The sequence below is a fragment of the Hordeum vulgare genome, chromosome 4H (assembly GCF_904849725.1).
Source record: "Hordeum vulgare subsp. vulgare chromosome 4H, MorexV3_pseudomolecules_assembly, whole genome shotgun sequence".
Lineage (NCBI taxonomy): Eukaryota > Viridiplantae > Streptophyta > Magnoliopsida > Poales > Poaceae > Hordeum > Hordeum vulgare.
Window position 1 is genome coordinate 74,788,496 of NC_058521.1, and position 13,346 is coordinate 74,801,841.

Sequence of the window (13,346 nt, forward strand, 5' to 3'; positions counted from 1 at the left end):
GCCGGGCAGTTTTCTCTGTGTACATTATTTTGTCTCTTGGAACAAGAAAAATAGTGGAACAACCCTGGGGTGGTGCTGTGCCTGCTGTCCATGCCTTCTCTGAAATTCTGAGTCCGTTTTGAGTAGCAAGTTCTGCTGTGATTTTAATTTTCAGCATCTGTTCCTGTGTTCCACGATAGTCGGCTAAGGATCATCCAATTTGACGGTAGATTTTACAGTACCCCTTTTCTTACTTTTTTTGAGCAAGACGGTAGATGTTACTCAGAAGAGAACACCACGGCAATGGTCTATCTCACACATCATATGACCTCGCAAAAAAAAAAAAATACATCGTCATATGTAATGCACCACCTCCTTACCAACACAAACGATAACACTTAGAGACAACGACCTCACACACACACCAACAAATTAAGGAAGCATGAGAAAGATGGAATTAAGAAAGAGCACACACGCACGTAGTTACTAGATCCAAAAGCTTACACCACATTCAGCACCACATCGACCAACTACACTATCTTTTGTTGCTCCTGTCGAGGGGTCCAAACTGTTGCTCCAGATTGTAAATGCCGTCATGAATCGTTACTTCTGCCACCATGGTGATCTTGGGTGAACGGTGCAACAAGCCAAGGACCGACAAACGACACGAAAAAAATTATCTTCAAGAGAAAAATGAACAGGTTTCGACTATGAAAGGGCAGCCAAAACAAGTCAAAGGGAGCACGTCTTTGCGAGCAGGCACCCTCGGCCAGCACTCCAGGTTGACCTAGAGTGAAGAGGCATCATCATACAAGACAAGATTTACCTTAAACGTTCACAAGACTTTAAGTCAAATTATAAACATGTCATACAGAGCAAATGTGGAGTTCAGTCGTATTCGGATCAAACGCTCACGAGGGCTGAAACTGTTTCAGCAGCACAGTTTGCTTCGTTTCCTAGCTCATGGCCTACCATGTTCCTACAGCACCCTTGGACGGGTTCTCAAAGGCAGCAAACCCCCAGTTGGTCTTCAGGGCATACGGTGGGTAGATGGTCGATCCCTCGGTCGTGATCTTGGCAATCTGTCGTGCAAAACCATAACGTTACAACAATTCAGTAGCTGCAAGCCGTAATCTGGCAAACTTTCTACTAGGCGTTCGTGAGTTCACTAATAAGAATGACAAGCTGTAACCTGGAATTTGTTGATAGATGATCGGTCACGGTACAGCAGGACAAGCAAGCACTTCTCAATGAGCTTAACAGCTTCTTCAAAAGTCATGTCCTCACGCCATTCACCACGAAGGATTGGGATTGCCATATGGTTCCCAAATCCAGTGGCAATGTGATTCTCCTCAAAGTGTGTACCAATCATGTTAACCTAAACACCAAAAAATAGGCATAAGATAAAATGCTGACAAACCGGCAGGCGGCAGCAGTAAAAGGAACAGTACTGTTCTTTTGAACGAATAATATACCATGCCAAGATACTTCTCATCGCCCTTTGGGCCCTTTTTCACTCCACCAAGCACCAGGGAGTTCCATAGAGGGTCAAACTTATTGCGCCTGTTGTACATTACTCTTGTCAGGTAGGCATGGATTTCCTTGGGGCCCAATGAGTTCCCATCATCCCACATATGATCGTTCAAACTGAAAAGGAAGAGAGATGAACATGTCAATGGATTTTACATAGCAGAGAGAAGGAAAACATGAGCTAACCACCACCAAAGGCAACTTACGTTAATTCATCCAGATAGCGCAAAATCTCCTGGAAATCACTGAACTCCCCACTCCCTCCAATAAGGCTATGCTTTCCAACCTCCTTGATACGCTCCACACTCTTGTATCGCAAGGTTGACCCATAAGAGGCTGCACAAGAAAGTACATAATGACTTCCATGCCACTGGAGCTACATTTACCTGTGCAGAAGAAGTGGCAACTAACCTCCAGTATCACATGCCATGATCACACCATCCTTGTATTTCATTGCAATCACCGAGTTACCAGTCACATAAGGGTTCCTGATGATGCAATAAGGCATCAAGAGTTAATCACGTGCATATACAAATTTACTGAAAGACACAAAACATGGCACCAGGAAAAAAGTTGCAGTTGCACACTATGAGACAACTTGGATAATGAAGGTATTTCGCAAAATAAAACAATTAGCATGCACACAATTGTTATGACCATCTTCTACAATCACAGAAGGCTATTATATCTGTTGGGCTAGTTAACATAAGCTGAGACAAATGAGAAGCTTCTATATATACTAACACCAAAAAATTGATCCATTCTATCAAGGTAAAAATTTCAGACAACAAGCTGTGGAAACAAGTTCACAAAAATAAATGTATGTAAAAAGCATTTGCAACTGTTGGGCTGGTTCGTCATGAGCTGAGACTAACTAGAGGCGTGTACATCAACACCACCAAGAAATTCATCCATACTGTCAATGCATAAGAAGCTCCACAGAGCAAGCTCCGCTAGCAGATTCTCACGGATAACGCGCCGTCCCACATCGCATTCTAAATCGCATCGCCACCGGCAAAACCCTAGTTTCCTCCCTCACCCCTAGCTAGATCCGCCCGGCCGCCTGACCGGGCGCCTCGTAGTCGAGCCTCCGGATCGCAACCCACTGCCAGGCGACGCGAGCACCGGAACAGACAGACAAGCAAGGGGGAAACCAGATCGGAGGAATCGGGGGTGGGAGTGGGGGTGCTTACAGTGTCCTCTGCGTTCCGTCCCCTCCAACGGCCGCCGCCGCCGCGCCCGCGTCCATCGGTTCGCGTGGGGGGTTGATGCGGCTTTGTTTCGCTCGTCGGAGGAAGACCTCGGCTCGGCTGGGGCTGGGGCTGGGGATGGTGGTCTCGCTCCCTCTGTATCCTTTCTTCCTCGTGAAGAAGAGAAGACAGGTCGAAGCAGGCGGCTGGATCGGACCCGTGGCCCGTGGGACACCGGAAATATTAAACGGGCTGGGCTATCATTTAGGCCCATTGGAACCCCTCTCTCTGACTTAGGCCCAGCCCCGTTACCTCCCTCTCTCTTTATTTTTTTTCCCTGGAAGGTACTTCTGCTTCTCCCATACACAATTCCGTACGTTTCCCTTTTCAGCGGCAACAATCCGCGGCCGCAGCGCGCGGCGCCGGCCAAAAAGGCAAAACACCCAACAGACTGGCGGAAGCTCTCCCCGTCGCCGCCGCTGCCATGGCGCAGGATCATCGGACTATCAGGGTATGTATGCTCTTGCTCCCTTTCCTCCCGCAGCTTTGCTTCGAGGGTAAACCGAACCGATCCTGATAATTGGGTGGCTTCGTCTCTTCCTCCAGGTGGCGAGGGACGAAGATTTGCGGTCGCAGATTGGGAGCGGGGGCTTCTATTTTGATCTCGTCGACTTCGACAGAGTGAGGGCTTTCCAGGTCCCGGTTGACACCACCGTAATCCTTTTCATGGTAATATCCACATCCTGCCTGCCTTCTTCAACCAACTCCCGACATCCTTTTCCAAATTTGGGTTAAGGGGTCTTCAATTTTGCTTTTAAAAATCGTTCTGTGAGATTTTAAGCGGCCGGCCTTACTAAGTTTCTATTCCCTTTGTATTTGGAGACAACTAGACTGAAGGGGGCACACTCATAGAAGGACAGTCCTCGAAACCATATCCCCTTCCGCGCCGCCGCCCGTGAGGCGACGGGGGCTCGCCGGTCTCCGCCCCCAACCCCCCCCTCCCCCCTCCCCTGTCGTTGCAGGGGGGCTCGGCAGAGCAAAGCTCGATCGGAGCCACCGGCGGCGGGGTGCTCGTGTTCCCTGCTGGATGTGGCGTGGCGTGGGCCGTCTTCTCCGGCTAGGGCGCAGCGTGGGCGCCGGGCGGTGTGGCGCGCTGTCGCTGCGGATCTGGCGCACGACGGCGCCCTACGACGAGGGATGGGAGCGGCGCGACCTGGTGACCCTGGTCGTCAGGCGATGGGTGCTGACTGCAGTGATGCTCGGCTAGGCAGTGGTACGGAGACCCGGCGGTGGTGGCCGGCAGCGAGCGAGGTGGCGGCGTTGCTCTTTGGCGGCAAGGCAGAGTGGTTGTGCGGGGTGGCTGGCGTCGCGGCCGGCCTAGATCTGGGCCCTGCAGGCCCCATCTGGGTCCTAACTGGCTGACTCTCGACGCGGCTTCGTCTATGCGTGGTGAGGAGGAGCAGCTTGGGCGGGAGACGGTGACGCCGACGGCGTGCCTGCTACAGCGCGATGGCGAGAGCTTCATGGGCTGTGAGATCCCGGCCAGGCCTATGGGCCCACGGGCCTGGTATGCTCCTGCTATTGCGTCCGGCCGGCGATCGTCGTTGGCGGTGGAGGTTGATCCCTCCCACATGCCGACGGTGCTGCTATCCCTAGTCCCGGGTCCTTTTCGTCGTTGTGCAGGCCTCACCTTACAGTGTCGTGGTGAGACGGCGTGGGGGCTTCAAGACTGTGTTGACGCAGGATGAAGGTCGGTTTGGTGGCAGGCTCCGTAGCGCTCGAGGTGCAGGTTGGGATCGGGGGAAACCCCTATCGGCTTGGCCGACACCGACGCGGCGGCGCCTGTGGGTGTTGCCAAACCTTCCTGGAGGGTCTCAGGGGCTACCCTTCCTCGCGCCTCATCGCGTACCGGAGGAAACCCTTGTCAGCAGCGTCGTCATCGTCGCGGTCCTTCTTGGAGGTGTTGATTGGTACCGGCGCTTCGGAGTCTTGGAGCTTGGTGGGAGATCGCGAGGCTTCTCCGTTTTTGTCGATCCACCGGTGTCGGCATTTGTTTCTTTTGTGTTTTCTTTTGCTTTTCTTTTGGGCGTGAGTGTGCTGCTTCCACCCCAGCACCTATCGTTGGCTGTATCGGTTGGTTGCTTTGTAATACAAAGCGGGGGAAACCCTTTTTCGTAACAAGAGAACTAGACTAGTTCTCTCCAACTACAATTATTTAGATACAGAGGGAGTAGTTTTTTGAGACGCTATAATAGGCCCTCCAAACTGTAACAGGCCTTACCAATTTTAGGAAATGAGAATGAATCCTCAGATATAAGTAAGCAATTATAAGGCATCGAGGAAGATGACTTCTCAATTAAGTAGCAATTGACGTCTCTTGGCATATATCATGGACATATTTTTGTTTTCTTTTAAAAAGAATCTGCTGCGTAAGATAGTATTTGTGTGTTACTGTATATGGCGCCTTGCAAATAATTCAGCAACTTCAGGCTCTGCTTTTGTGCTCTACTTTCAGTGTGTGCAAAGAACAATTCCAGTCCATTTTCGTGTGAAGTGTTATTTCGTAATCGAAGCAAGTCAATTGAGAAAATAACCACTGCGGCAGTTCCAAAATTCCCACGTTGCTTAGAGGATCTCTAACCAATCCCCTACAACGGTTAGAGGAGGATAATTTCGCAGCCTCTCTGGGAAGTAAATATACTCATCTGCCCACTTGTGGAGTAAAAACAATTTGCACCCATTCTCCCCCACCGCTCTGTCCCTCTCGGCCGCATCCACTCTGGCACCGCCCTCCTTGCCACCGCCGACACCCCGCAGCCCTGCCGACCTCCCGCCGTCAAATTCTGACGAGTTTCTCGCGATCTTTTTTATTATTTTTTCGTCCTTCCAATTGTCTCCGTCCACGAAGGCGCTCCTCCTCGTATTTTGTAGCCTGGCGGCGCTCCTCCTCGTATTCCGTAGCCTGGCGGCGCTCCTCCCCTAGTCAGAGCCGGCCAGGCCACAGTGAAGGAGGTTGTGCGTGATCTTGTCCCTGGCCTTCGCGATGGCGTTGAAGCCCACGAGGTTCTCCAGCACCGTCAGGTCATCCTCGTGCGATGTCCTTGGCCATGGCGGTGGCGGTGGAGTTGGAGCGCGTGCGTCAGCAAGCAACAACATGATGAGGCTGGCGACGTGCGATGTGTTCGGCAGCGAATGAGGACTCATGACTCGGGCTTGGTGATATCAATTTATCTTCTGGTGGTGCTACAAAAGTATACTTAGCTAAGATTCTACATATTTGCTAACTACTTGGCAAGCTTAACACTACATTATAAGGAATTGTCTTATTCTTCTCCACTGCTCCGTCGCTTCTGAAGCTTGGTAAATGTTCGACACCCTCCTCATAAACCCGGCAGGTTGCTCCACCATCCATGACATTCAGAATCCTCAGCCTTTTTGCAAGGTTCGGAACACGGTTATTTTGGCTATCCTATGGAATCTCTGGAAAAGAAGAAATGCATAAGTGTTCAACCATGAAGTGCAATCCCTTGAATTCGTCCTTCAACGTGCGCCAGATGATATCTTCCTGTGGGCTAATTGATGTCACAACGAAGACCACAAACAACTACTAATTGATTGGTGTATTATGTTGTCAAGACTTGATGTAACATAGCTCTAAATTCTCTATGCTCTGCTCTACTCCACCTTTGTATATATTCTCTGTAAAGCACCAATTTTAATAAAATGGGTTGAGGCCGGCTTTTGCCAGCCGTAGTACCCTCAAAAAATTGTCTTATTCTTATATCATGGATTCATGGTTTTATAATTCTATTTAGCTTCTAGCTCAGAAATTAAACATTAATGTTCATGAGCTTGCTACATTGACTCTAATCAGGCCTTTTTAGGAATGGCTTAAATGCCACAGCAGTTTGAGAAATGTTGCACCTGCCATTGCATATTTTTGTATTTGCCACTAATAAACACACGTCAGCATTGCTCTTTATCACTTCCAATGGTCAACAGTGGATTTATTCCTGTGATGATGCTATGTAGCAAACTAGATGCTTCCTAGGTCACAAGAGCTTGTTTAATTGGTAGCTGGGCTGAAAATTGCCTATATGAAAAAAGGTCAACGATGGGAAAACTACCAAGACACCCTACTTCATTTGATGTTTAATCAGTAACAACCCTAGTACCCTACACACTTCATGACAGTGCCAACTGTGGGAAAACTACCAAGATACCGGTTTGTTCGAGAACCATGCATGAGGATTACTCAAGCCTTACTACAGTTCCATTCTTTTAAATACTTCTTACTGTTAGCCTTCACTGTGTTATTTATTTATTAACTTAAATTTGCCCCTGGAATAAAGTTTCCTTCTTAATTTTAAAAAATATACAGATGATTGAAGTTCCCATCTGATATATACCTTCACTCCTTGTAAGGAATGATGTACTTATGATTTTGTGCTGCCTCTAGATATAACTTGCTTAAGCAGATAAAAGTGCCTCTCTATTTATTCCTCTAGCCTATTGTTTCTCATGGTTCATAATGAGTTCAGAATACTGATTGGTTAAACTGTGCACAGGAGGAACTTGCAAAAGAACTTGGTACCCCTGTTAAGTTTCAACGCCTCTGGTTGTGCCAGCGACGGCAAAACGGGACACGCCGCCCTAGCAGGCCATTGAATTCCAAAGAAAAGAAACTATCTGTAAGTATGCAATGTGATCGTCTTATGTTCTTTCTATTGAGGGATATCAAATGAACAATGCTGTGTTTTCATATTGCCTCCTGCACAAAGATAATTCCATTTTCTTCATGACATGCTAAACTATAAATAATCACTCTTGTAGATCGGAAGGGTTTTTTCGGCTGATGTGAAGCTGTTTTTGGAGGTAGATCCTAAAGCCCACAGATACATGCTAGTTCTATCCTTTTCTTTGTGGCCTTGCTGTTTGGGACCTTTCTTGTTCCATCCAGTGATCTTTGTATTCATGAAGTTCCCTCAATATTAATTCCTTGTAGGTGCTCAATCCTTGTTCTCCACGAAATCTAAACAAGGAATATCTATTGGTGTTTTTAAAGTTCTATGACCCAGAACAAACACAGCTACGGTCAGCACCTGTTTAAAATTCATTATTTTGTCCTTTTTAGCAATTGGGAATTCTTAGTTATATCTTGTTCTTGAAAATGTGGCACACAGATATATCGGAACACTGTTTGTGAGTTCTTCATCCAGGCCTTTAGATATTCTCCCAAAACTAAGAAGTTTAACTGGTTTTTGTGCAGACGAGGAAATGGAATTGTATGAGGTCAGGTTTTGCACAAGTGCAAGCTGCTACTCCTAATGTCAGATGGATACGATTTTGCACCATATCTCACTACTTTATCACTTTTACATTCAGGAAGTCAAATTCGAACCAAATGTGATGTGTGAAGCCTTAGACATTCATCATACCTTTACAGTCAACCAGGTCTGGTTTTGTTATACATGTTTTTTGCTTTTCCACTTACTCCTACGCCCAAGTACTTACTTTCCTCACTCCCGTTCTTCAGATTCAAAATGGGGACATCATCTGCTTCCAGAAAAGACCCAAGCCATGCAACCAGCATTTATACCCTACTGTTAAATTGTTCCTCGAACATGTTCATGAACTGACGGTAGCCTTTCTAGTGTTCTACTTCCAAGACTCAAATTGCGGCTTCCTGCTAGCTGCAGGATAGCATTTCCAGTTAATTTTGAATCTTGTTGTGCCTTCTATGATTTAACTTTTCAGCATACAATCTTGCTGGATAGTATTATAATGGGAATTGGGTCAAGGCCCAATGATGCAATAGGAGTTACTATTCACGTGAACAGAACGATGGCTGCTGAATTAAGGGGATAAAGTTTAGATGGTTGCTTAGTTAGTAAGGGTATATCTACTGACTTGGGGAATAGATTGGTTTAAATAGGGTTTGAAGGACATGGTTTGTTAGGAATGTTGATATTCTATTCTTAGGGCGTCTGCAATGTAGGAGTGGGTCATAAGAAAAAGTGACCTTATACTTCCTGTGATTTCACCTTAGAATATCATCCTTTCACTCTGCTCTCTCCCGTTCAACCACCTCTCTGTCTACCATGTAGGTCACAGCTTATTGGCTGTTTTACCATGTACAATATGATGTTTTTCTCAGCTATGGTCATAGTTTATGAGTCCCATCATAAGGTCATATTCTACCACACAGATTGTGGATGCCCCTAAGGGTCAAGTCAAGTGTTCTTGGTAAAAGGGACACCGTTTACTTGTTTATGTATGGATTAAGCAATGAATTTAGTCAAAAGACATAACTAAAACCTTAAAGCTTCGCTTACCACTACAGGATTAGGCCCTGTTGTGGCGAGTGCTGAGAACCCTGGTATCTAACCCTTACCGATCGATTCATCTGACAAGTATATTTCGTAGTTAGGTTAGTGGTACAATGTTATCTGAGCGATTTGGAGAGATAATTTCTTGTTTGATCTCAGAAGATTGCATTGTTTATTTTATTTGGTATCCACCTTCTGTCTGGATACAGACAAACAATTGTCTCTTAGTTTCCTAACCAAACCAGGTGGGATTGGGTAAAACTGGTACCATGGGATGGTTACTTACAAACAATCTTTCTGTACAAAATATGTCAATATAGTACTCCAACCGATCCATATTACTTGGCGTTGGTTTAGTACAACTTTGGTTGGTTTAGTACAACTTTATACTAAACCAGCGACAAGTATGATCGGAGGGAGTGGTATATACTGTCATATTCAGTTGTAAGAATATATGTTAAACAATTCAAATGTTATATGTAAGAATTTTCAAATTTGAAAGTTTACTCTATGATTCCTTGGTTTGTTTTTTGTTTTTCTTAATTCTTACTATCCAGATTAGCTTCAGGTGATTAAGTAACACACCGTTCTTGTAGTAGTGGGAGAGAAAACCTAAGTCTAGGCTCTTTCTAATCTGGTAGAAAAGACATACATTTTTTTGTTAATGATTTTATGATGCTAGTTTATTACCTCCCTTTATGTATAATTCTTGTACTTTGTAGTGTAAACCACCGAGAAAACATTATTAACGTAACGACATGTAGAAAGAAGGAAGGAAGATATGTGCTCTAGAAGAGGAGATTGTTGAATTCAGACGTCTTTCTGATCTTAATATAGCTGCAAAATTGGGTAGATCAACTTCGCGAGAACTTCTTTTGTCTTGTTTTACATTCCAATTGATGGAAGATATCAATTGCTACAGCAATATATAACATGCCATTATATAATGCAGAATGTACTCAGTTGAGACATGAACGAGACAGTGCAATGCGACAGGCGGATGAGTTTAGGGGTCAGAATGATTTATTTCGCCTTCAAATAGAAGAGGCAAAAAAAGGTGGATGAATAATTGCAAAAATTCATCTTGTCTTGCTTTTCATTCTTTCCTTTCCGAAAATATAGCTTGGTAGCAGCAGTAAGTAATCTTCACATATATAATGCAGAGTGTAACCAGTTGAGACATGAACGAGACAATGCAATGCAACAGGTGGACGGGTTTCGGGGTCAGAATGATTTAGTTCGCCTTCAAATAGAAGAGGCAAAAAAAGGTGGATGAATAATTGCGAAAATTTATCTTATCTTGCTTTTCATTCTTTCCTTTCCGAAAATATAGCTTGGTAGCAGCAGTAAGTAATCTTCATTTATTTAATGCAGAGTGTAATCAGTTGAGAGATGAACGAGACAATGCAGTGCGACAGATAGATGCATTACTGAATCAGAATACTGTGGGTCGCCGCCAAATAGAAGAGGCAAACATGGGTATATCAACTGCAAAAACCTCTCGCCTTTCTTTTCATTCTTCAGTTGCTCTAAAACGTAAGTTGGTAGCTGTAATATATAACCTGCATTTGTAAATGGAGAATGTAGTCAGTTAAAACATGAACGAGATAATGCAGTTCGACAGGTGGATGAATTACGGGATAGGAATTCTTAATTTATTCTTGAGTTCCGCCTTACATGTTTGGAACAAGCAACAGAGCATTTCAAGGATCTGTGCAAGATCGAGGAAAATGAATATGGATGTGTGTATAAAGGCATTATAAACAACACTACGGTAGCAATCAAGCTGTCCAAATCCGAGAGTTTGTTTCAACAAGAGGTAGCCTTCGCCTATTGAGATTGTGGTACTTAGCTTTGATTCTGTGATTTAACATGAGAGTAATGCAGGTCTCTGTTCTTCGTCAAGGAGGGAGACATGCAGACATTGTCACCTTTGTTGGAATGTGCTCTGAAGCTTTGGCTCTTGTGTACGAGTGGTTACCTAAGGGAAACCTTGAAGACCGCATTGTGTGTGCCGATGACACTCCACCTCTATCATGGCACACCTGTACGCAGATCATTGGTGAGGTTTGCTGCACACTTCTCTTCCTTCATTCACACAAGCCTAATGCTTTGGTCCACGGCGATCTCCGGCCTTGCAACATCCTCATCGGTGCCAACTACAGAAGCAAGCTCTACAACTTTGGCATGTCCACCTTATGTCTCCAGCCTGGCAGCTGTCCACCAAACCTAACGGCAAGGCTTCCATACATGGATCCGGAGTTCCTCACCATTGGGGACCTCACACCCCTTTCTGATGTCTACTCACTGGGTGTTATTATCCTTCGCCTTTTGACTGGAATGCCCCCTTTGGCTATCGCCAAAAAAGTTAGAGAAGCATTTCAAAGTGATAACCTGCACTTGCTGATAAATAAATCAGCCGGGGACTGGCCTTACACGCAAGCCAAGCAGTTAGCACTCCTTGGCCTTAGGTGTGTTGAAATGACGAGGGAAATGCGGCCTCATCTGACTGAGGTTTGGACCGTTGTTGAGTCCCTCGTCAGAAAGCCTCCTGCATCCTCATGCCCTGCCCACTTCATTTGTCCAATCCTCCAGGTAAATAACCTGTTGTCAGCATTTGTGATAATCTGGAGTCTGGACACATGTTTCTGAAACTTCTATATGTGCGTAGTACAACTTATATCAACATCATTCCCCCTTTTCTTCCTCTCTAGACTAGATAGATGATGTCTGTGTGGTGACTTTCTGTATTTCAGGAGATCATGAACGATCCTCAAATGGCATCTGATGGATTCACCTATGAAGCGGAAGCCATAAGACGCTGGCTTGATGGCGGGAGCAATAGGTCTCCAATGACCAACTTGGCACTTCCAGATCGTGTTCTCATCCCTAATCGCGCACTCCGTTCTTCCATCCAGGAGTACCTTCAGGCCTCAGTGGCCGAGGCAGTCAGGTCCCTGAACCTCAAACTATGATGATGCCCTGGATATGATTTGCCGCATACTGTCTTGTAAATCTCGTGGCCACCTTAGATAACCTTGTTAGTGTGTTTGTTCCCTTTCTGCAGTGAATTTGCATTTTAGACAGAACAAGGGGATTCGTTTGAGAAACGAAAGGCATCACAAGAGCATCTCCAATAGCCTTTGTATATTTGTACTCACTTGCTATTTTACAAATCTTGGTCAAAAAACCTTCTTCAACAGCCTTTGTATAAGTGGCCCCCATTATTATTTTTTTACAAAGTTTGCTATATTTGCACACATACTTTGCATATTTGTCAAGCCAAAGGCCACTTTGTAAATTTTTAGCAAGCCTCACTTTGTCTCAATGATAGATGGGTCCGTGTATTAGTGTGTGTGATGTGTGTGTATGTGTACGTGTTTTTTTGTGTACGTGTACTGTGTGTGCTGCATGTGTACGTGTGCGCGCGCTGCATGTGTGTAAGTGTACGCGTGTGTGCATGTGTACGTAGACATGAGTTGTGCTAGTATACATATACATGTACGTATGTTAGTGTGTAATGTGTCTATGACAAACTGTCCCCACATGTCATTGTGTGTTTTGTGCAAATCATTACACTACGACACTGCATTTCCAACAAACAGGTTGGTCGGAAAAACCGCCTTTGCCGACATATAGTCAGTTGGGAAAGAGTATTGCCGACCGAAAGCGTCTATTTGGGTAAGTCCAAACGGGAAAGCCTTTTCCCGACCGACATATCTTTTCCGACCAATTGTTTGACGCCTATAAAGAGCATTGTGGGTCGACTTTCTGATGGCACTGGCAGGGATCTTTCCCAACCGACTTGTAGTTGGCGTTTTCGTTGAATCTTTCCTGACCGACTTTTGGCAGTATTGTTTATGCCGACCGATATTCCCTTGGCTCTATCCTGATCTTTTCTCGACCAACTGTGTGATGGTGGCCTTTTTACTGACTTACTTTCCGTTGGTCCTGGCATTAGCCTTTGCTGACCAATAATAGGACATTGTTTTGTTTTGCCAACCAACAATTTGACAAGATTTTGTTTAGCTGAGCAATACAATATCCATCCTTGATTTCCCATCTGCCTTACAATACAATATCAATTAGGTTGCATATCTCATGATATCAATCAAGTACAGTAACTTGCATGTACTCGACAAATACTAAATCATGACCAAATATAGATAACGTATTAATTACTTCTCACAAGTCACCGGATCATCCAATAGGTTTACAAAATGATAGATGCATGTCCAAGATTCATTGTTTGCTCCATTGCACAAAATGCCCACATGACAAGATGCCATATAGGTTTACAAAATGAGACCTAAAAACA

At 45.1% G+C, this 13,346-nt stretch overlaps 2 protein-coding genes across 7 annotated transcripts; one reads left to right on the top strand and one right to left on the bottom strand.

Moving 5' to 3' along the window:
* Window positions 1–800: 800 nt before the first annotated feature.
* On the bottom strand, window positions 801–2,902 carry LOC123447929 (proteasome subunit beta type-4-like). Its single transcript, XM_045124662.1, has 6 exons — window positions 2,703–2,902; window positions 1,921–1,997; window positions 1,716–1,845; window positions 1,455–1,626; window positions 1,172–1,357; window positions 801–1,061 (listed from the first exon to the last, which is right to left on the bottom strand). Exons 1-6 carry the CDS (start codon window positions 2,756–2,758, stop codon window positions 948–950), a joined length of 735 nt encoding a protein of 244 aa, XP_044980597.1. The 5' UTR covers window positions 2,759–2,902; the 3' UTR covers window positions 801–947.
* Window positions 2,903–3,063: 161 nt separating this feature from the next.
* LOC123447928 (U-box domain-containing protein 57-like) lies at window positions 3,064–12,228 on the top strand. Of its 6 annotated transcripts, XM_045124657.1 has the most exons (16): window positions 3,065–3,210; window positions 3,306–3,428; window positions 7,268–7,390; window positions 7,533–7,574; window positions 7,705–7,793; window positions 7,883–7,991; window positions 8,085–8,153; window positions 8,236–8,340; window positions 9,793–9,877; window positions 9,981–10,085; window positions 10,192–10,296; window positions 10,403–10,507; window positions 10,726–10,847; window positions 10,916–11,623; window positions 11,785–11,981; window positions 12,096–12,228. In XM_045124657.1, exons 1-16 carry the CDS (start codon window positions 3,184–3,186, stop codon window positions 12,109–12,111), a joined length of 2,130 nt encoding a protein of 709 aa, XP_044980592.1. In that variant the 5' UTR covers window positions 3,065–3,183; the 3' UTR covers window positions 12,112–12,228. The 6 variants fall into 6 exon arrangements, with proteins under 6 accessions (XP_044980596.1, XP_044980594.1, XP_044980595.1 ...); XM_045124661.1 differs by lacking the exon at window positions 12,096–12,228 and having other exon boundaries at window positions 3,064–3,210; window positions 10,916–11,090; window positions 11,785–11,916; XM_045124659.1 differs by lacking the exon at window positions 12,096–12,228 and having other exon boundaries at window positions 3,064–3,210; window positions 10,916–11,691; window positions 11,785–11,877.
* Window positions 12,229–13,346: the final 1,118 nt, after the last annotated feature.

What these genes read in the sequence shown, in the direction of transcription:
- LOC123447928 (XM_045124656.1), top strand. Translation starts at nt 3,184, where the DNA reads ATGGCGCAGGATCATCGGACTATCAGG. An exon ending in AATAGAAGAGGCAAAAAAAG is followed by an intron (nt 10,086 to 10,191) that starts GTGGATGAATAA and finishes TATATAATGCAG; the next exon opens with AGTGTAACCAGTTGAGACAT. An exon ending in AATAGAAGAGGCAAACATGG is followed by an intron (nt 10,508 to 10,725) that starts GTATATCAACTG and finishes AACAAGCAACAG; the next exon opens with AGCATTTCAAGGATCTGTGC.
- LOC123447929 (XM_045124662.1), bottom strand. Translation starts at nt 2,758, where the DNA reads ATGGACGCGGGCGCGGCGGCGGCGGCCGTTGGAGGGGACGGAACGCAG. An exon ending in GACGGAACGCAGAGGACACT is followed by an intron (nt 1,998 to 2,702) that starts GTAAGCACCCCC and finishes TTGCATCATCAG; the next exon opens with GAACCCTTATGTGACTGGTA. An exon ending in CATCTATCAACAAATTCCAG is followed by an intron (nt 1,062 to 1,171) that starts GTTACAGCTTGT and finishes TTTGCACGACAG; the next exon opens with ATTGCCAAGATCACGACCGA.